Source organism: Clinocottus analis, unplaced genomic scaffold (genome assembly GCF_023055335.1).
Source record: "Clinocottus analis isolate CAN_PGR_092001 unplaced genomic scaffold, fCliAna1.0.p SCAF_15, whole genome shotgun sequence".
NCBI classification, from domain to species: Eukaryota; Metazoa; Chordata; class Actinopteri; order Perciformes; family Cottidae; genus Clinocottus; species Clinocottus analis.
Window position 1 is genome coordinate 5391724 of NW_027175876.1, and position 21655 is coordinate 5413378.

At 41.6% G+C, this 21655-nt stretch overlaps 2 protein-coding genes across 3 annotated transcripts; one reads left to right on the forward strand and one right to left on the reverse strand.

Moving 5' to 3' along the window:
• Positions 1 to 447: 447 nt before the first annotated feature.
• On the forward strand, positions 448 to 5159 carry si:ch211-203k16.3 (fibrinogen-like protein 1). The gene is made up of 8 exons (XM_068577341.1): positions 448 to 600; positions 1730 to 1945; positions 2892 to 3011; positions 3110 to 3224; positions 3352 to 3483; positions 3635 to 3851; positions 3971 to 4166; positions 4244 to 5159. Exons 1-8 carry the CDS (start codon positions 448 to 450, stop codon positions 4388 to 4390), a joined length of 1296 nt encoding a protein of 431 aa, XP_068433442.1. The 3' UTR covers positions 4391 to 5159.
• A 2064-nt stretch (positions 5160 to 7223) lies between these two features.
• snx9b (sorting nexin 9b) lies at positions 7224 to 20002 on the reverse strand. 2 transcript variants are annotated; one of them, XM_068577274.1, is made up of 18 exons: positions 19663 to 20002; positions 17880 to 17966; positions 16646 to 16720; positions 15539 to 15667; positions 13609 to 13768; positions 11453 to 11591; positions 11137 to 11224; positions 10923 to 11048; positions 10682 to 10799; positions 10465 to 10595; positions 10263 to 10366; positions 10048 to 10151; positions 9787 to 9864; positions 9568 to 9644; positions 8103 to 8192; positions 7656 to 7770; positions 7455 to 7546; positions 7224 to 7336 (listed from the first exon to the last, which is right to left on the reverse strand). In XM_068577274.1, exons 1-18 carry the CDS (start codon positions 19672 to 19674, stop codon positions 7289 to 7291), a joined length of 1773 nt encoding a protein of 590 aa, XP_068433375.1. In that variant the 5' UTR covers positions 19675 to 20002; the 3' UTR covers positions 7224 to 7288. The 2 variants fall into 2 exon arrangements, with proteins under 2 accessions (XP_068433375.1, XP_068433376.1); XM_068577275.1 differs by having other exon boundaries at positions 11137 to 11221; positions 19663 to 20001.
• Between the last annotated feature and the right edge of the window lie 1653 nt (positions 20003 to 21655).

The window sequence follows — 21655 nt, forward strand, 5'->3', positions numbered from 1 at the left end:
CTGCTAATTCATCTTAATTAAATCAAAATCTCTGTTTGGCATTAAGAACAAGTGACGTAGGGAAGCTCTGCATGTGTGCGTGAGTGTGTGTGTGTGTGTGTGTGTGTGTGTGTGTGTGTGTGTGTGTGTGTGTGTTAATTGAGTTACCTGGAGACCTACTACTGTAATGTGATAGACTAAGTAAGGGGATGACCTTCCTCTTTCTTTAATCTCACTTTGCGGAAAAAGTGTGTTAGATATAGAGAGAAAGGACTTTGTATGCCAAAATGAATCTTGATGGCTTAATGAAATAGACAAAACTCCTCTATACAAGCATAGAAGATTCATTTTCTCAGTTTCTGTCCCTGTAGGGAGAGCCAGCGGAGCCCCACACGGTGAAGCGCACACTCCTGTGTCTCGTCCTCGCGTCCAATGACAAGGCAGGGACAGACTAACCGGGTGGCAGCGATGTCTCTCCTGTCTTTGACCAACCCTCCCGGCTGGAGCGTGTGCTCTGCTCTCTGTATCCTCATCATGTTGCTCCCAGAGGCCAAGGCAGACGACATGAACACAACCACTCGCAATGGCGGGGGATCCCAGTGTGGGGAGTACACTAACCAGGTACTCAATGACAGCACGCTGAACACATGGCAGAGAGACGCTCTCTAAACAAACGGCCGTTTCCTCCTTTTACCCTGGAAAGGTGTGAGATACTGTGTGAAAGCATCTCCCACTTTAGGAATTTAGTTCTCTGCCAGAAATACTAAACAATCGTGTAAGAAAGCAGCGGTGGAAAAAGTACTTACTCTGTAACTGATGATATTATTATCTATTACAGTATAAGATAGCTAATATTGATATATCAAGTAGCAGTTTAGTAATGCACTTGGTCATGTTGCAGCTAGTTTAGTACAGTTCCTGATGTAGAGGTAAGGCCTAAAGAAAAATCTGAGGGGTCTTGAGATCACTAGGTTCTGCTCCAACAAACTATATTCATATTTTTCTCAAATGTTTGCTTTATTTGTAAAACATGTAATATGTTTACCTCCTTGGGCCTTGGACAGTTATTTAAAATATTACGTTTAAACTGTTGGGCCGTGATGAATCGATTTCCTCTTCTTTATATACTTTTGAGTAATTTAATTCCAAAACTTGCATCATACTATATTTCCCCGTGTGAATCTGAAAAGTAACTCGAGTGAAGCCGATGATCATCAACTAGAATCCATAATTATGTGTTTATTAAATACTGTATCTGTATTAGTGTGATCAACTACCATAAAACTGAGGTATGTTATTATTGAAAATAAGCGTCGGTGTTAAGGATATATCCCCTGACGCGTATACGATCTAATATCACAACATCGACCTTTATCAGGATTAAGTAGACTTTCTGGAAAATCAATTTCTCAGACATTTTATTGATAAATTAGCCATATAATGAATGAAAAATGAAGGTATTTTAATACCATATTGATATAAAACGCACTGTTTATAGACCTGCATCATTGCACAAATCAGATAGAAAGCTATCCTGCAGTACAAACAGTACAAATATATCATAACATAATGTGATTGTATCAGCATGAATTCAGGAAGTAAAGTTTTTAAAGTCCTCTCTTAGCGTCTAGTGTAAAAACATGATCAGCTTTTAAGGCCACAACATGAACTGCTAGAAAAAGAAAGATATGTTAACACACTGCTGAGCAGCAGCCGGTCTGGAAGTCAAGCGTTGTCTGTCCTCTGACAGGTGATGGAGGACGGGATGTGTCGGCTGGTGGCCACGCTGCCTCAGCTGGAGGAGCAGAAATGCCCGGATATGTTCCGCTGCACGGACGAAGTTTCCTACTGGCTGCACGAGAACGAGGAGAGGAAGCAGCAGATCGTGGCGCTCAAGGATACCATCTCTGGGCTGCAGGAGGAGCTGAGAAACCACCGGCACCGCATCAACGTCCTGGAGCTGCGGGTGAGATCTCCATATCGACTTAGCAGACCTGGGTCAACTATCAGCAGCAATCCTTTCAAGTGCTTTGAGAGCTCGCTTTAGTCCACCGGATGTAACAATGTGACAGCTCCTTTTTACAGACTGGACAGGTGACAGAACTCACCTTTTTCACCTCATTTGGAAAAGTAAAGCTATTTTGTTCTCATGTATGTGTGTGACAATTTAATTTATTCAGAGCCAGACCAAAAATGTCCTCTTTTTAGGGTTGAGAGACAGTTTAGATGAGACATAAACATAGGATTGATTCAATATGTGCTTTCACTCTGCATTTGAAAGGAGTAAACTTTCCCAGTTTTGTTATCTCTCTATACTCTGATTAAATATCGCGGTGGAACGGTTAAAAATACGCGCCTGCTCCATATTTTCGTGCAGGAAACACATTGGTACGGTTCTGTACTGTAATGTGGTGCCTGATCATCAAGCTGGCTTCCCCCCGACATGTCCTTGACCTTAGTCACTAACAGGATTAGCCTCCTACTCTTCCACGTGCTGCCTCATGTGCTCAGGCAGTGAGCCTATACAAACACAGACTCTCAGCTGCACGGCTCAGTGGCCACAGTTGGATGTTGGAGAGGGTTCATGTGTCGGATGTGTTGTACATGGGAAGAGGGCAGGGGACAGGGCACCGGGCCTCGTGGTAATGGGTGTTAGTGTTATCCTCCATGTCAAGGCTAGGAATAGAGAGGGTTTATAAGAGAGGGCTCGTCCTTTTTGTCCATGTTTGAGGTTCAAAGGTTCAATGTGTGTATTGCAATACATTGGAATATGTCAATTCTAGGCTGGATGGTTGTTAAAGGTAAAGGTGACAGATTTCAGGCCATTATAAATGGTTTCTTGTACAGATCACAGGTATTGACTGGTTTGTGTGCATGCTTGTGTGATTGGCAATATCCATGTATGTTTTCAGAGTGAAGAGAGGAACCACATAAATACCTCCTTGGAGCAGCGCTTTCATGAGTTGGAGCATCACTACACCGAAGCCACCACCCTGCTGCACCTTCAGGGCACTCTGATCCTAGACCTGCAGGTACACTTACCATGAGGATAAGGCTTTTTCACTTTCAAGGTGGAACGTGCACTGGGTGGCTTTTGATGGTTCTACTGTTTCACTGTATTTCTGTTTAGAACCACCTCCATAATCTCACTCTTTTGGTGGATAAAGTAAGAAAAAGCCCCGGGTGCTTGATCAACATCCTCCATCCCAACCCGCTGATGAGCGCTCAAGAAGCTCGGCACTCAGGTACACTCCCCTCAGAAGCGTTAACATGAAATAGTCTTGTGCGCCATGATCTGTCCAGCAGATGGCACCAACCCCACCATGTTGATTTACTCCTTCTCGACCCTGTGTCACGCTTCCCTTCCCTCAGAGCATGTGAGGAACTGTCCCGTAGACTGCGCTTCCATCTACTACAATGGAGTGAGGAGATCAGGTCTCTACACAGTGGTGCCATCACTGGTCGGTGTGCCCGTGGAGGTCTATTGTGATATGGACACAGATGGTGAGTATAGCATACACAAAAACAAAAGGGGCAGGCCATGTTTTAGTCCATGAGAGTATCGACTCCAGGGTTACTGTGATCCTGTCTTCCCATCTTTTGCCCCTGAGGCATATTCTTTCCCTTTCAGTGTCACATCATCTTTTTGTCTCAGGTGGGGGCTGGACTGTGATCCAGCGGCGTGCCGATGGCTCCTTGAGCTTCGACCGCAGCTGGAGGGATTACAGGGACGGTTTTGGGGACCTGCACTCTGAGTTCTGGCTGGGCAACAACCACATACATGACTTGAGCACCCAGGGAGACTACAGCCTCCGCATCGACCTGGAGGACTGGAGCAACATGCACAAACATGCCCTCTACCAGAGCTTCAGGTAGGGAGCGTGCACAGGTACACACAAACAGTTGACTTACTTGTGTGTTATTGCAAAACATACGCCACAATCTCTACCTCTCGTGTAATTACCCGATGTACGTGTTCATGTGTTTGTAGTGTGGAAGATGAGGATCATCAGTACCGTCTCCATGTGTCGGGCTTCAGTGGGACAGTGCAGGACTCTTTCAGCTGGTACCACGACAAGCAGGGCTTCAGCACCCCAGACAGTGGCAACATCTGCGCTGAGATCTCCCACGGCGGGTGGTGGTACAATCAGTGCTTCTACGCCAACCTTAACGGCGTCTACTACAGGGTGAGTGTACACATGCAGCCGTGACTTCACTTTATGTTTCTAAAAGTCAGGAGGTTTACTCTACTCCCATCCTGCAGGGAGGCCATTACACCCCTCAAGGCCGGGGGCCGCTGGGTCCTGATGGGATCGTTTGGTACTCCTGGAGAGACTCTGACTATTACTCCCTACGCAAAGTCAGCATGATGATCCGACCTCGCTCTTTCCGAACCCGTTTGTCACCGTGACCCACTGGCACCGTGACAACAGGGAGTACAAAGGAACGACGCCAGCTGGAGGGCTCACGTGGAGATCTCTCGGGGACGCCGCGGAGAAGGAGGAACTGAATGTCACTTATGTCAACAAAAATGGCCTCGCTCCTGCTATTTTTGAACCGCTGTACATGCAACTGCTATATGCTTGATGTTCTCAAAACGGTGGACATTTTTTTGTGCTGCATATTTTTTGGGCAACGAACTTCATACTGTGGAGTTCTTTTCGGGACACGGAGGAAGCACGTTCTTCCATTTTTTTCTACTTCCATTTTGTACTTTTAGTTTAATACAACAATACTTGACAGACTATTAGCAACCCAGCCAAAACAAACTAAAAACGGGATGTTCTTGTGATGTGTCGACAGAGGGGCTCCCAGAAGAGGCATGTGCAACTGGCAGGAAGACCACATGAAACTGTTTATTAAATGATGTGCATATGGTCTGTACTTATCTTCTTCTTATATTTATGATTACTCTTATATCCAATTCCAGCCAACTATGAGTTTAATCCATTGTGTAAAATTCTTGTTGAGATAAAAAACGGTTTCAATACTAAAACATCCGAACACTGTACTGTATTAGCTATAATAACCCTTGGATTTGATAAGCGCTACTCTCTCACAGTATAGGGTATGGCAGAGAAGAAGTGCTATGAGGACTGTGTATACATACTGTATGGATTGTACAATAAACATATATACGAAATTGTTACAAATGACATTAAACCAAAAGACAAGTTCTGAAAGAGGATTCTGCTGAAGAACATTTGTGACCGGTGAAAATAAAAGATAACTCTTATCATACAGTACACATACAACTGTTTATCTGCAGCATCCAGTAAGTCTTACGTACATTCAAATTACTTCACATATGGGTTTGTACAGACCTTTAGTCTGTGTCAACATAGCAGGAAAGTGTTGAGCGGAGGTTAAGTCTTTGGGTCAAAGGTTATAGGGGGGAAAAAACAGCTGCAGATTTGTACTAAGTTCACTTTAAACTTGTAAGCAACTTGAAAACTAAATTACAAATGTTTTACTGACTTGAGTGTGAGATTATTTGTATTCCTAAAAAAATCATTTTAAACTAAAATAAGCCCAAAAGATACTAGAACACATTAAACACCAATAATGCATGTACTGTCTGCTGTACAAGATCTGTACTTTATGTGGCCGACACGTCCAGCTGCACCTGATGGGGGCCGAGAGCTGAATGTGGCGTAAAAGAGCCCTTTCACGTCCTCCACTACAAACTGCACAAACACACTCTTTGACCATTCGGACAGGCTGCCGACTCATTCTCATTCCCATCCATCTCTACGCAAGAATCTGCAAAAGCGAAGAAGGGCTTTACTGTGAGCGAGTCAGAGAATGCGTAGTGTGTTGCACTCTCTATGCGGAGAACAAGACAAGGTTTCTTTGGGAAACGCACACAAAGAAACAAACTCCCAATGAGTACAAATCATTGTTTAATAAATCAAACTGAATTTTTGCTCCTCTTTGAGTTACACTGCATTGCAAATACTCCTATACATAAAATAGTATCTCAGTGAAAAAGAAGCACCTGATAGGTTAGATATAATATATATATTTATATATGTATATTTTTTCATGTATCAAGTGATAAGAAAACAAGATTAGAGACTGATTGAAAACTGGTGAAAAGCAAAACTGCATACGTGACGTAATCCATAGCTCTGTCCCAAACTCTTCTTTTAGTACATACTCTTACAGCTAACGTTGCTGTTATCTTCATATAAAACACCATAATCTGGTCCAAAAAAAAAAAAAGACAAACATTCTTCAGGAGAGCAGGGAAGGCATTATAGTTACTGACTTTTGACTTTACTACACAACGCTTAAAATAATCAACCCCAACTTGACTACTATTTATCCCACATTTTGTCAAATAACCTGATATGTAAACTGCAGTGTCATGTTACGAAGCCTGGGGGGCAACATTCAACAACAAGTCAGCCATTTCTATTTTCCTAAAAGGGGAAAGACTGGAAGGAGGTGGAGCTTCCTGTTAGCTCTACGAGGAAGTGCAGGATGAAAAGGGGGCTAGGGCCTGCCAGCAAAGGACATCGAGAGAACACACGCCGTCTTTGACGGCTCTTTCAAGACTCTATGGATTCATGAAAGGAATACTCCACTGTGTTTACCGAATATGTCCGAACTCTCTCAAACGTTAACAGCACTGAGGCAAAAAAAATTCAAATATTGGCTGAGGAATCGACAATAGAGCTCTGATTTGTCGACAGTGCTGCATTCAGAAATCCCCCGCCTCTGCTGTCCCGAATGACCGAGGGGAGAACAGCTTTGTTTTTTGGGTGTTACCTTACCGTGCAGACAACATGTGTCAAACCATTCCTTTACAATTTTCTCCATTGAAAAACAGCAGTGTATTGCTTTAAAATAAGTAGCTATAATGAGAGCACAGGCATGTTGGCACCTATAGCTGTACAAAACTTAACTTGCAACGCATTAGAGAAACTCAATGCAATGTGCAATTCATGGTATCAACTTCCTGTCTCACGAGCCGCAGACCTTGAACGGAGGAAAGGCCGTGTGCAACACGAGTCTTGGTCCGCTGTCGTTGCTGGCCCAAAAAAAAGAAAGCGGCAAAGCCTTTTCAGCTGCTGCATATGCTCCTTAACTGTTTATAAACCTCTGAGAGCGGCGGACAAAAGAAACACCACGAGCCGGGACTGTTGGCATGAGCAGTAAAGAGACGAGGTAAGAGCGACAGAAAGAGAGAAGTGACGTTTAAATTAAAGGGAGTGAAAGGAACGCGGTGAAAGGGAAAATATTTTGGATGTTGAGCTGGTTTAATTCTTCTCGTCTTGTAGTGAGTAACTACAGGTGGTTGCGTTCACATAGTCGTGAACTGACCGTGTGCTTGTTTCAGCTTTGCAGCAATCTGCAGATTCAGAAGGAGAAAAACTCACATCAGAGGCCGCTGAGCACCAGGCAGCAACGAGCACAGACTGTTACAGACTCCAATTTACTCTGATAGATGGTCGATGAAACTGCTTTACCGTCTCGTAAAACTTGACTTGCTCTTCCAAATACAGCTGCATGACCCTATTGTAGTCATAGATGCGGTTGCTGTGGAAGTGGTTCATCTCAGCTGTGGGACACAAGGAGGGGAAACCAGGTATCAGATATCATGTGACGGTAAAACTAGGAAAACTAGGAAAGTAGGAAAACTCGCTTCAATGTTTCTGAGTGAGTGTTACCTTGTAACGCGTACGACATGGTGCTGACTCGTTTAGCCATAGTGACTTTGTCCGGAGGGGTAATTTTACCGGCGGCCACAAGCTTGTCCCCCTCCTTCACCTTCTCTATTGCTGCCTGTGGGAATTAAAAATAGTTGGAAGACAAAAGAACATTTAACTCAGCTGCATCCAGATAAGGTGAAGGAATTAAAAAAGATAAATGAAACTTTTAAGACTCTTCTTCACTGGGTTCAACCAGCAACTACGACTAGCTACAGTCTAAACAAGTGATCTAATTAATTGACTTGCAATATAATTTGACTTTAGGAAAGCAAACATCCGTAGCGCTGTCCAATTTCTATACTAAACACTACTAAGGCAAAGCTTGAAAGTTTAAGCAGCATATAAATGAGACACCCCATTAAATGTGTTTTCTTATAAGCCTTTGTGTAACCATTCCCAGTGTACCTTATGGTATCCGATGGTGTCAGGGAAGCAGCCGAGAAGACCCTTGTATTCATTGTTGGTCTCCATGACGAAGTGGAGGTCTTTCTTGGGCTGTAAAGGGAGGAGAGGTAGATGGACAGAGACGAAAACAGAAAAATGTAACTTGAAATGAAAAACAGGAAATGCCAGAGATGTGAAAGTGATAAGCAAGAACACAGGGAAACATTACCTCATAGGAGTAACTTCCCAAAGTTTAACTTTAAAACAACGGGCAAACTGCCTAGAAAAAGGCTAAAAAAAAAAAATACCTCAAAAAAAAAAAAAGGAAGCAGTGTATAGGATTTAAAAGGCATCTAGTGGTGAGGTTTAAGTCAAACTGAATACCATTCAGCTCACTCGTATCTTTTTAACTATGGTGGCCTTCAGGTAGCTTAGAAACGTGAAAGGCTCCCACTAGAGTTGTTGTTTGGTTTGTCCTTTCTGGGCTACTGTTGAAATGTAACGGTGCAACATGGCAGACTTTATAAAGAGGACCCACTTCCTTTGTAGAGAAAACTCCTTATTCTAAGCCAAGACAACAATTCTTAGTTTCAGGTCATTAAATTAAAACAAAGTTATGAATGATATATTGCAATTCGGCCAATAAACCGCCCTAAGTCCTACACACTGTTTCTTTAAGAGACCACTGATTCAGTTGAGCATCCAGCAGAGCCATACACTAAAAGAGAGTTGCTGTAGTACAATAAGAACATGTAGTACTGGAAGAGGCAATAATATTAAGCTGCTATATTCCCATATGCTGCAGTACATCTGGATATCAAATTAAACACCTTCATTATTGCCTTATCCATGAATCAAGTGGACGCTGTTTGCAGCCTAAGTTCAACAGATACACTGCATTGTTGTAGAAGTTTGGCTCCATCCGTGTCCAGACGATCACAAGCACAGCTAAATTAAAGCCAACAATTCTACAGTCACATTGACAGAAAGTGTCTGGAGCAGCAAACGCTTACCAGATGAATCCTCCCTCTGGAAGCTGCATGGGTATCAAAAAAGGCCCAAGTTTGATTTCATTACACACCAAACCCATCAGCCCACACAGAACGCTCAGAGAAACCACAAGAGGGTCAAAACAACGTTTAGGAAATACTAGACACAGGTTTGACAGTGACTTCTTCCTTTAAAGATACAGGCATCACGGACAGGACGTTGGGTTAAAAGGGGCCACTAGAATGCCACAACCAGGATGTAAACACTGATTGCAAGCAGGAAATGCTCACTGACATTGAGAGATATAATGATTATTTAGAGAGTGAACACCAAACAATGTGGTTGATAAACGAGTCTAAAATAAACTGCCTTGTACGGGATGGAAAACAAGTGTAGTACATTTAACACTCCTGTCAGGACGATAGAAGTAAAGGTTAAGGGTGAGAATAAAAACACATAATGAAAACACTAAACACTTCGACATAGTAGTACCAACCTGCTCTGCCACCATCTGAGCTATTTCTTCATATGTCTTTCCTGCTGCCGTCATGGCGTCCGTTAGGGTTGACTCGCCTGAAGCCGAGAAGGGGTTAAAATATGTCGTCACTACATTTCTTAACAGTGTCTGTGTGCCAACTTGTTTCAAAACAGTCTTCCACGTAATGAATGTCAGCTACTACAAATATGATGAATACACGGGTTGCATTTGTTGTACCTTGGTATCCGCTACTGGTGAAGACAGACGAGAGGTTTTGAAAGGCTTTGCCGATTCTCTGATACTCTTTCGGCAACGCTGTGGAGGGGAAGAAACGAAACATGAAGACAGACACACACTGTGTGAATGGATTTGTCTTAAATTGACAAAACACTCAACGTAATGAACCACTCCTTGTACAAACAGTAATTACAGTTTAACATGAAGGTGTGGCCTGTGTGTGTTAAAACATTTAGCTTTAGTGCTCGATAGTGTACATACGGCCTGTACATCTCTTCCAGTGCTCGTTGCCCACTGTGAGGATTTCCTTCACCCCGTCATCCATGGCTTTGGTAAACCTGCTGAACTGCTCACATTTCTGCTCCCTGTGGACGAGGGACACATTTTACATACATTAAACCATATGCAGCAAACTGTCAGCCGCACAATTCATCTCGGTGCCTTTTTAGTTTTGAGTAAAGTTTGATGAAACGCACACTTCCACGGGATCCAGGTCCGCAGCTTCAGGCTCTATCGTGAAGAAGACCATCCCTCCCACTGTCTCGTCCTTCTCTGCTTTTCTCTTCCCCGTCTTCCAGTCCTGCACCAATACATCATTTTAATCAAGCACTAATAATAATAATAAAAGACTTTAAAAATACGTTAGGAACAAAGGGAACTGGAGGAGAAATAGCCCACCTTCTCATCCTTGTACGTGAGGAAAATCTGGAATACGTCACTGCTGGAAACAACGGGGTGCCTGCACATCCTGGTCATCCAGCCCTGCAACCGCTCCATACGCATCTTAATAAACTCTTCTTCAAATCGCCCTGGAATAGAGGGGTGCACAGCAAAGATTCCATATTCATACCATCTTCAGCAACGTTCATCTTTTTTGTGTCTTGGCCACACTTACCCGTCACCTGCTTGTCTGGTAAAGACGGGATGGGGAAGGCTGACCCAAATTTGTCTAGAAGCCTTTCATACAGCCAATCAAAGTGCTTGTATCTGTGATTGACAGGTCGGTTTGTGGTCTGCAAACCAAACACATGGAATTATAGACACTGTAAGTCATATAAAAAACATTTCTCGCTATTTTACCATATTTATCTTACTGAATGCGACATGAAAATGGTGCGGCGGTACTTGATACTTACATTGGGTGTGATTTGGTACTCAATGTAGCTCTTAAGCCCGTACATCTTTGAGCCTTTCTTGGGATCAGCCACCACACAGTCAAGCTGAGTTTCTGGGTAAGACCACACCGGACCAACTTCTCCTATCTGAGTATAAAACATAAGGTTTAGAAACCTGCTACTCTGCATTGTATGGGATAAAAACAATTTGTATGGGTATTTAGACATAACATACATAGATTGGTAACCTCTCTTTGCTCTTCGTGAGCTGCTTGCATAAGAGGTAGAGCTCTGGACCAGACTTGGAGAACCCAGGAAACCTGCTCAAAGAGAAGTTTTAAAATTAACCACAATGGTGTACATAGATATTGGGAGTGACCGTGACATTCCTGAAAAAAATAAACCAACCTCTTAAAGAAACATTTCAGCTTAATCTTATTACAAAGCCTTTTTAATAGTTTGAATCCAAATATTTCGATTTAGAACCCTGCACACTGTTCTGCTTCTTTGTTTTTCTACAATACTTGTCTTACTGTTCTATTAAGTCTTACTTGTTGAGGGAGATTTTCATTGAAGGCGCATGAGCTCCTCCCCTCTGCATCGCGCCACCATCTCCAGATTCTGACTCGGCGTAACCTCCAGTGGACTTCATGTCGTCCCACTCGTCATCCCACTCATCGTCCTCCGCTCCTGAGAGCAGATACATGCACACATGGTTGTGTTTTAGGCACAGAGAGTACAAACTGTGTTCAGGAACCGACTGTAAAACGTGTAAATGTGCAGGAACTGTAAATGTATCGCTGCTGCGGAAGATTAAATGATACAAATAGCAGCGTCTGCTCTAATAATTAATGAACCATAAGCCGGAACAGACAATAAAAACATAAATTCTGTTAATTAAATTAATTGTTCAAATTATTAGTTGCTGTTGTGTTAGAGAGACAACTACGTGTTGCAGCAAAAGTCTGAATAATATTGTCAAAAGCAGATGAAATAGTGGAATAGCTAAGTCCAATTAGGGTCATTTACTCTTATTTAATAAGTGGAAAAATACAGTTTAGCCTTACTCTGTGGTTCCGAAAATTAGATTAGAAAGAGAATTGTCCAGAGGTAATGGATGCAGTTGCACCAGTTTGAGAGCATGCAGCAGTCGCCTATTAGCTATCAGAGAAATTGCATTTATGGAATGACGTGCATTTCTATAAAGTGTGTTAGCATCTACACAACATTTCCAGTGTTACTCAAAACAAATTAGTTGCAAATATTGCACTTAGATCTTGTGATACTCGATTATTATCTATCCCTAAAAACATGACATAATTTGCATAGCATGATTTTCTCAACAGTCGTTCACTTTAAAAATGATTAAGTTTGTCTTCAAAGGGAAAATGCAATCACTGTATTATTGGCATTTTAATTTCAGAGAAAAACTGTTAGATTTAAAAACAACAAAACACATCGCGTTAAAACTAGCTACATAGATAGCCACGTAAGCAATACGTAACAACTCTTTTTCTGTTCTCAAACAGGAACTCAAACTCATTATGAAACTCATCAACAAACCCAACTACAACAAAAGTCAGTCAAACATTTCCACATTGTCATGTTGTTAATTGTGACTTCACGAATATGCCGCATGTACCAGAGATACAATTTAATCCAGTTACACTCAATTTCAGAGGTCAACCACATCACAATTAAGTTAATAGTGTTAATATTAGGATAAAAATGGAATTCTGCACACACACATGCTTTTAAAACTGTACGTAAGTTCCATAAACTATTTGTTGGTATTTTTTGCCAGCTCACACACACACACACAAAACTTTGGAAAAGGCTTCCACCAGACGATGCACGGGATACCTGTGTAAGCGCTAAGGTACGGATACGGGTAGATGTCTTTGGCCAAGAAGGAAAGAAAGGACAATTCTGTTAATTCTTCTCTGTCCTATTTGTTCTCGCCGTTTTGTTTTTACAATACCAACTGGAGTGTTAAAAAAGTAATTTGTCCTCCTGAGTCATGAGTGAGGATAACTTTTTCAGGCATGAATTGATTGTCTTGTCTCTGTGGTGGGAATGACCAGAGACAGACAACTGAGCAGAACCACACCTGAGAGTTATTGCAAATCTTTAAAGAAATGGATGAAATTGTATTTGCAAATCATAAACAGTTAGATAAGAGGGTTGCTGTGTATTCTCAATGTATTTCACTTAGTATCAGGTTAGGTTGAGGACAGGAAACACTTCTCTGTTCGGAGTATAAAGATGTGTCTTTCTTTTATTGCTCTGTGATGCAAACCTATAACAGTGTGTGACGTTGCCATGCCTGGATGCAGTCACAATGTAGCGGTATAACGGCTTTTTTTAGCAACCTCTATTTAATTTGTTTGGACCATTATGTCTGTTCAGGAATCTTAGATTCAAATACACATATATTTAAAACTTAAAAATATTAGACAGGAGACAAATATAAGAACTTGAAAAGAAAGCGGAAGCCCTCGAGGACGACATATGTGAAGCGTAGTCTTTATTTCCTGATTTAAATTCTCATGAGGTTTTGAATAACAGTAGTGAGAGTAGTGCAACTAAAATACCTTATATTTACATTGTATGAATAGAACAAGGTCATAACCAGTGTTTTCACTGTACTGACACTGTGTTTCTAAGATCAGGCCCCTGTGGTTGCTAACTGAGAAGCTGTTCTTACCTGGGCCCTGGTAAGCCTGAGGGTGGCCCTGGGATACGGCGCTCCAGGGGTCCCCGGTACTCTTCCCAGTCTGGGTGCCCTCTGGATTGGCCGCCCAGTTATTGTTGGAGCCCCCTGAGGGGTCCGTGTTCCACACCGACCAGGGGTCATTACCGTTAGCCTGGAGCAGACGGAGAGAGGAAACGTTAGAGCGGGAGGAAATAATGACAGATTAAGTATGGAGAGGCGGCCACAATGAGTTCAGTCCAGTTTGGAATCTGTATAATGAGAAGCTGACAGTAGTCATTTTATAACATGCTTTTTCAAACACATCAGACGCAGAGTTAACGGGGAATTTGTTCAGAGTGTAGTTTGTAAATGCTGCTGAACACATGCAGTAACTACGAATATAAAAATATTACAAAACGCTGCATATGTAAACACATTTGTCTACAATATGAATATGCACACTCACACAAAAACACTACCAGCCTCATGTCTTTACAGTACTTACAAGCAACTGCATGCCGTGCTTGCAGGGACGACATACTGAACCGGTATGAAAACACGTAGGCATAGGCATGCAGCAAGTATGTGTGCCTCGTGTAGGTTGTTAATGCTAACCAAGTAATGAGCTGCCTGAACACAGAACTAGTGCATGGTCACCTAAACCACCACGTAATGCACAGGCATACAGAACAATTGCTGCAATGACAAATGAACGCAGCAGTGCAGTAAGGACCACCACTCAGCAGCACCTTCACTACACATAAGTAGATAACATTCACTACAACAGTCAAAATGGCATTGAAATCATTTTGAAGATTATTCATGAGTTTCTGATTATTGTGGGGTAAATGCCTGTGTTCAAGTCTGATGATTCGTCAGTGGGATGATTATTCAATTATATGTGAGATACGCGCTCTTCAAGCTTTTACAGTTCTGCTGTAGTGCCGATTCATACTGTTGAGATAAAGTGCGTGGGAGTCGATTGGTGACGTGCGAGTGTGCACGTGCATGGTAGTGCAAGGTGTAAGGAGAGGGTGAGGTCATGCTCTTTGCAGGCAGTGGGAGTAGGACGGGGACTTTGCCCGATCAGACCAATTAAAGAGGGGGTATGGGGCCGAGAACGAGTGAGGGAGCAGGACTTGGTTTCGTCCACCACACCTACGTGGCGGTTACCTCATCAGGGGACGAAAGGTAGGGGGAAACTGGGGTGTCGGGGGTGTCCGGCTGGGGACTTAAGCCCCCAGCATCCACCTTAAGGGGAAAAGAAGGTGACATCAACACAAAGCGCAAGCATTGGAGGTTTACACTCGGCATGGGATGCGTTAAAGTGATGCTGGATATGGATGTGTTTGTGAGAGTGAGTGGGAAAAGAGAAAGAGAGAAAAAGAGCATAAGGGATAATAGCTGACACATATCCTGCCTTGAATCAAGCACTAACGGTGTCCAAATTTCCACTGATCCAGCAGTATGCTCACTTGTGGAACTTCCTGCCTGCTTAATACTTGAGTTTTCACTGAGCATATTTCCCCTTGGTTCTATCTCACTAGAGCTAAAACCTGTGCCGGTTATAAATGACTTGACCACGATGAATATCTTCCACGGCAGCTGCTCTCACTTCTGCATCTTTGGGGATCACACAGGCTACACGATGTCAGTAAAGCTCTGTCATCACTCATTTCTGCTTTTTCTTCAACATCACCCCGTTACACATACTTTTGAGTGGACACATGGGATCACGGCAGGAGCTCTGTGCGCGGCAACGTCGTAGGTTTTAAAGCGTACTTCTCCAGCACGGATCTGAACCTCTGAGCTTAGAGAGGTTTAGGTAGTACATTATTCTACAACTCGGAGTAAACGTCAGTAAATAGCCAAAGAGCAGGCCTATGATATGACACTAGTAATAATTGAATGTACCCAAACCTTCATTACGTGAGCGCATTACCTGGTGTTGTGCAGGTGGTGCTGCTGCAGGAGCAAAGGAATCAAAGATGGACAGGTCCGCAGTTGCAACATGTCCTACACTTGGAGTAGGGGCTGCAGTTCCTGGGAATGATGGTAACTGCTGACCGAACTACAAATAAAAAGTTGAAAGGGAGAGACAGAAAGTAGTCTCATTAGAACAATGTCAGAGATTCCAGTATGATTTGATGACTTTTAAAGATCCATTCTTCTGAGGTAATGTGATCGTGTCTCCTTGGCATTCCCCGGCAAACTGTGTTTTAAACTTTCTTAGTGCATCTAAAGTGTGATAACACTGGCTGGTGATACTTGTATGCACACATTCAAATCTGCTTTACCACATCTGCTTTACCACGCTAATTTTGTAGTTGATCCTTTTCTTTTAGCCAATCTTATTTTCACCAGCAGAGTGTAATGAAAGTAAACAGAAGGCTGTTGCTTGAAAAACAGACCGAGCCCTGATGGTTTTCATTAAATGTTACATAAGCAACAAGTGTCTTTCTCATCAGTGTATTTTTTGTAATGATTTGGAAAAAAAAATCTAAACAGTCTGGGAGCAGCTGGGGAGGTAACTTAAGGTCAGACAAACACACACGACCACATGAGCTTGTTCGCTATGTAAAGCAGACTGATAATATCAATTTCTCTTCTACACACAGACGCCACATTGTTAGATGTTGCAGTGGTGGTTGTTTAGAGTGAGGCTAAACTGTTAATAGACTTCAGAAACTTTACTTATAATGAAACTCTCTCTGTGTCTCTTTCTGAATGTCTTCAGAGTGAATCATATCCCTGTGGTGAGGTCAGAGTTAGTTAACACACACACACACTAACAGCCTAATCAGCAAAACCCTGAAGAAGGCACATCCTGTTGTGATTTTCGTGAGCACCACAGTTCACAGTCAAAAGAGAAAGCCATCCTTGACCGTAATGGCACATATCTAACAGCCTTGATAGGCTAACATGTTTAATGTTTGAACTTTGATTTAGTACATATAGTGCATCAGGACATCAAAACCTGATAACAGATGGCTTTGCGGATCTATTTTCTGTGGTTCACCAACTCACAGTAAGAGACTGTCTATCTTACCTCGATGTAGTCCTCTGGCACCAGTCCAACCTCCCCTCTGGAGTTCTGTGCTTCAATCCAGCCGCCTCCAATACTCTGAAATAGAGGGAGACCAAAACACAGCATGTTAGCATGAACAGGCAAGCAGAGAGTAGGTGTCTGCATCGCAAGCACACAAAAGCCATCCTACTGGGGGGAAAAAATAACTTTAAAAAAGGAAATCTGAGAATGTGATAAAACACACGAGGACTCTAAAACCCATATTTACATTCGGCTGATCAGTAATCGTATTTCTTCTCTTTCCGCCAGTAGTTTTGGTGCATTTGGATGAGAGCAAAAGAACCAAGAGCATTACAATGAGAGAGCTAACTCTGTTTCAATGCCGTGGAATTAGCCCCCCACATGAACAAACTAAGTCTCTTTATGAATTTTATTCATTTTGATTCAAGGACACATTGCTATAAGTTCTGATTTACCCTTGAACCCTGCTGCCACAGCAATACATAATACAATGTGTAGCTGTGTTACTGTAGCTGTGCTTCTCTTAATTCACAACTGCAAATAAGGATACTGTATGTTATTTACACAGTTGACAATAACCAGGTTTCCCAAGTATCTGTAAACACACTGAAAGCTTCCTGGACAAATTCCTCCACAGTCAGATTATTTAGACAAGAAAAAATAGAGACTGTTTTCCTGATACAGTAGGCTCTCATTGCCTGAAAAGCGACTTTGATTAGAAAACTATGTAGGTCAGCACACGGGGAGTGACCTTTGAACTGTTGACAGGCTGTAATGACATCATGTTTACTCTTTTTCCTTCCTCTGTACGCATTTGTGACACTCCTTGTTTGTGTTCAGCCTGAGATCATGCGAGTTGGGACTTTATAGGTCTGTTTGGTTTGAGATTGTGATCTTGCAGAAAAGTCACATGAACACAATTTTCCTGTTATAACACACACAACTATTATGGCTAACTAATAATTAAAGTTGAAAGGAGAAAATACAACTTTTTTAGTTTGTTTTCTTCTTTCATTTGGTTTTCAGGATTCAGTCCTAAAAATCTAATGAGATAGTCAAAAATTACACCAATCCAAATGTGATTTTTACATGATTTAAAACAACCACCAACAAAAGCACACTTTAAAACTTCACGTAAACAAGCAGAATAAAAATTCAAAAGACAACTAAATGCAGCAGTGGGATCTTTTGTAGAGGGGATATTCATACAAATACATAGATGGTAAAGATTTACCTTATTGGTGACAGTAAGTGTCTCTCCTTCTTTCACTGTCAACTCGTTGTTTCCAGCCTCAGCAGAGAAGTCATATAAAACTTGTACCTGAACAGTAAAGAACAAAAACACACAATTCACGAAATGTTTGATGAACACTTTTTTGAAGACAGCACATGAACAGATATCAGCATGTGCACACATATACCAACACACCCAATATTACCCTCTGGGTTCTACCTGTTGTGGACTTAAATGAAGATGCAATGAAACAGGCCAGTCTGGTTATTCACGTATGTGTCACGTTATGCTGACTCTTAATTAGGCACTAGTATCAACCAAAAACAAGGCCAGAACCATCACATTACCCGGTTCAGTTTAATACAGCAGCCTGCAGGTCCTCTCACACTTACCCACATCTACAAATCGGCCCTTCCCTTGTGGCTCACACATGTCACACTTCAACACATACACGCCACAAAGAGAAGTAACGATGTGAAAACTATTCTAAATATGACTTTGCCTTTTACAGATGACTTCAAGGCTGATTTTTAGGATCAGGCCTCATTATTTATCAAGTATTTAAGTATCCAAATTCACTTGGATTGTCAGTTCCGCAGTCAGTATGTCATGTGTATCAACTTCACAGATTATCTAACTAACGTGTTCATTAAACAGTTAGATGGAATTTAAGGCTATTTAATTACAGAGCTATTTTAGTGTAGCCACCTCCCAGAAGTTAAAAACCAAATGTACCTTTGTGGTATTAATAAAGTATCTATGTTTTCAAACAGTAACTACAAAAGAGGAGTCACTGACTCGGTTATCATTTTCTAGTGGAAGCCCTTTGGGTTCTGTTTAGTCAACTTGGGTAAAGGATGATCTATTCTAGACCTTCTTAGCTTGATGGCATGATGTGGATTGGTATGTTAGTTAAATTGGACTTATTGTTACTTCACTTGGATGTTTGAACTTTGACAGCTTGATACTAAAAAGCTATTTTTACATGCAGCTGTAGAGTTGATCTGTGCTTACCTTAAATCTGACTTTAAAACATGTATATCAACAACATAGGCTTTCCTGAAATAACAACTAGTTTGGAAATCAATCCTGGTCCAATTTACTTCAACAATTGTTATGTGGAAGTGTAGTTTGCAGGTAAGTAGGAGACCTATTGTTGTAGCAGATCTATATGTCAATTTAAGCATATTTGCATTTTCAGAAATTCTGGAGACTAGATTATTATATTACTTACTTAATGTAAATTGTTTTGACCACAAATATAGAATGTTATTAGAATTGTAATACATGTATTAATAATAGTAAAACTTACTTTATTCTGTGTAATCTATGGTGAAAATGAACAATCAACCAATCATACATACATATATATATGCACACTGTACAGAATGAACAGAGCCATACAAACGCGCATAGGACTACATGTCCCAGAATTCCACGGGAGGTAGCTGACCCGCACTGGAAAGGTAGTAAAATGTCACAAGACACTTTCTTAATGAGGCACATTTTCCATGTATCGGAAAGAAACCCCATTTACTGCATACAAACGTGTCGTAAACGCCCATTACACGCTTCTTGCCCGGATTATTGAACAGTTTGTGACTCTTAATATGAAGCTTATCGAGTGAAACGTTAACTGTGTACCCAACGCGAGAAACTACAACTGTCTCCTACGAGTCCACAGCCCGCCTTATTAGTAAAAATGCAGCTGTCAGGGGAGACAGAAAGGAGACAAGGAACTAGGAGTGACGTTAAAACAGCGGAGGAAAGTTGTCGCACTTACCTTTAGCGCCATTGTCGAAGTATTGATCAATCATTACAAAACACAGGCCCTGCGGTTTTCAGGATTTTCTCAGCTGGACATTTCTCCCCGCTGCTTTACAACTAAAAACGGTATTTCCACTCGGTGAAGAGCGGGCCGCGCCACAGACTTTTTAACACATTACGACAAACAAAGATACAAAAAAAGTGTATCGTTTAAAAAAAAATAAACACTGCAAGAAGACGGAAGCAATTGTCAAGTTAGTTCAGTGTAACTGCAAGTTTGAGCCGCGCAGAGCTGCTGACAGTACGGAGGGAGTGACCTGCTCCACCGAGACAAACCGGAAAGGTGGTCTCGGGCCGACGTAGCCCTAAGACGTGACTCGGTAATTCAAAAATAAAACGGCTCAATTTAAGTAAAACGTAACAAACAAATACAACATATATTAATGTACGTTAAAAGTAGTAAAAAATATATTATAATAATTATGATAGTAATACACATAAAATTAATTTATAAACCGATTTTTAGTTTTCAGAATCAGTCAAATTGCAAACAGCCTTTTAAATAATATTCCGAACGTTCATTTGTCGTCATGTGTTATTTTTGTCGGTTAATATTACATTTTTCCACAACCAAAAACAAAAATATGCGTTCAAGAAATGGTTAAAAGTTCCGGTGTGTTATTCTGACCTCAGGGCAGCTACTGTAGTGTGTTTACTGATGTTGTTGTCAGCTCGCAGCTGTGGCTCAACGGCTGAAAGGGAGTGACTCTGAGTTTATGTCTAATGCTGAAGTCGGCCTCTGCTGGGCTCAATGGGGTATTACAGTACTGACGAGGTCCTGTTGTTTTTAAGTTAAAGCATCAGAGTTGGTTTAAGTGCCCTGCAGATCATTTTACTCGTATCAAGTGGCAAGAAGCGACACCAGAGTTGTTGCTTGCTGTCAGGGGATAATTGAAGTGTGTAATGTAAATAATAAAAATGAAGATCATAATCAGAAACAGCTTTATTTGCAATGTGTGTGTACACATACATGGAATTTGACTCTGGTTACACTTTGCTCTCGATGTACTTATACATATTATATACAAATAAACAAAACAAAAACATTAAAGACAACAGAGTAGAACACAGCAACTAAGCATCAACATTAACATGTAACTATGTACAATATAAATGTATACTGAATAATACAGTATGCAAGAATATACAGTGGTATGAAAAAGTTTGGGCACCCCTGATCATTTTCAAGATTTTCCTTTATGTATCATTGGTTGTTCAGAACAGCAATTTCAATTAAATATATCATATAGCAGACAAACACAGTGATATTTAAGAAGTGAAATGAAGTTTATAGGATTTATAGAAAGTGTGCAATAATTACTTGAACAAAAGTAGGCAGGTGCATAAATCTGGGCACCCTTGTTGTTTTATTGATTTAAATACCTTTTGCACTAATTATTGGAACACAAAATTTGTTTGGTAAGCTCATTGACCCTTGACCTACATACACAAGTGAAGCCCATCATGAGAATATTTAAGGTGGTCAGTTGCAAGTTGTTCTCCTCTTTGCATCTTCTCTGAAGACTGGCAACATGGGAGCCTCAACACAACTGTCACATGACCTGAAAACAAATATTGTTCAACATCATGGTTTAGGGGAAGGATACAAAAAGCTAGCTCAGCGATTTTAGCTGTCAGTTTACACTGTGAGGAAATGGAAGACCACAGGCACAGTTCTAGTGAAGGCCCGTAGTGGCAGGCCAAGAGAAATCTCAGATAAGCAGAGGCGAAGGATGGTGAGAACAGTCCAACTCAACCCACAGACCAGCTCCAAAGACTTACAACAGGATCTTGTTGCAGATGGTGTCACTGTGCATCGTTGCTGTATGGGAGAGTAATGCGGCAGAAGCCTTTTCTGCGCCCATGCCAAAAAAAGAGTCGCGTAAGGTACGCTCAAGCGCATTTGAAAAAGCCAGCTTCATTTTGCAATAAGGTGCTGTGGACTGATG

What these genes read in the sequence shown, in the direction of transcription:
- snx9b (XM_068577274.1), bottom strand. An exon ending in ATGAAAATCTCCCTCAACAA is followed by an intron (nt 11,225 to 11,452) that starts GTAAGACTTAAT and finishes CTTCTCTTTGAG; the next exon opens with CAGGTTTCCTGGGTTCTCCA. An exon ending in AAGAGAGGTTACCAATCTAT is followed by an intron (nt 11,049 to 11,136) that starts GTATGTTATGTC and finishes TTTTATACTCAG; the next exon opens with ATAGGAGAAGTTGGTCCGGT.
- si:ch211-203k16.3 (XM_068577341.1), top strand. Translation starts at nt 448, where the DNA reads ATGTCTCTCCTGTCTTTGACCAACCCTCCCGGCTGGAGCGTGTGCTCT. An exon ending in CTCTGATCCTAGACCTGCAG is followed by an intron (nt 3,012 to 3,109) that starts GTACACTTACCA and finishes ATTTCTGTTTAG; the next exon opens with AACCACCTCCATAATCTCAC. An exon ending in TCAAGAAGCTCGGCACTCAG is followed by an intron (nt 3,225 to 3,351) that starts GTACACTCCCCT and finishes CCCTTCCCTCAG; the next exon opens with AGCATGTGAGGAACTGTCCC.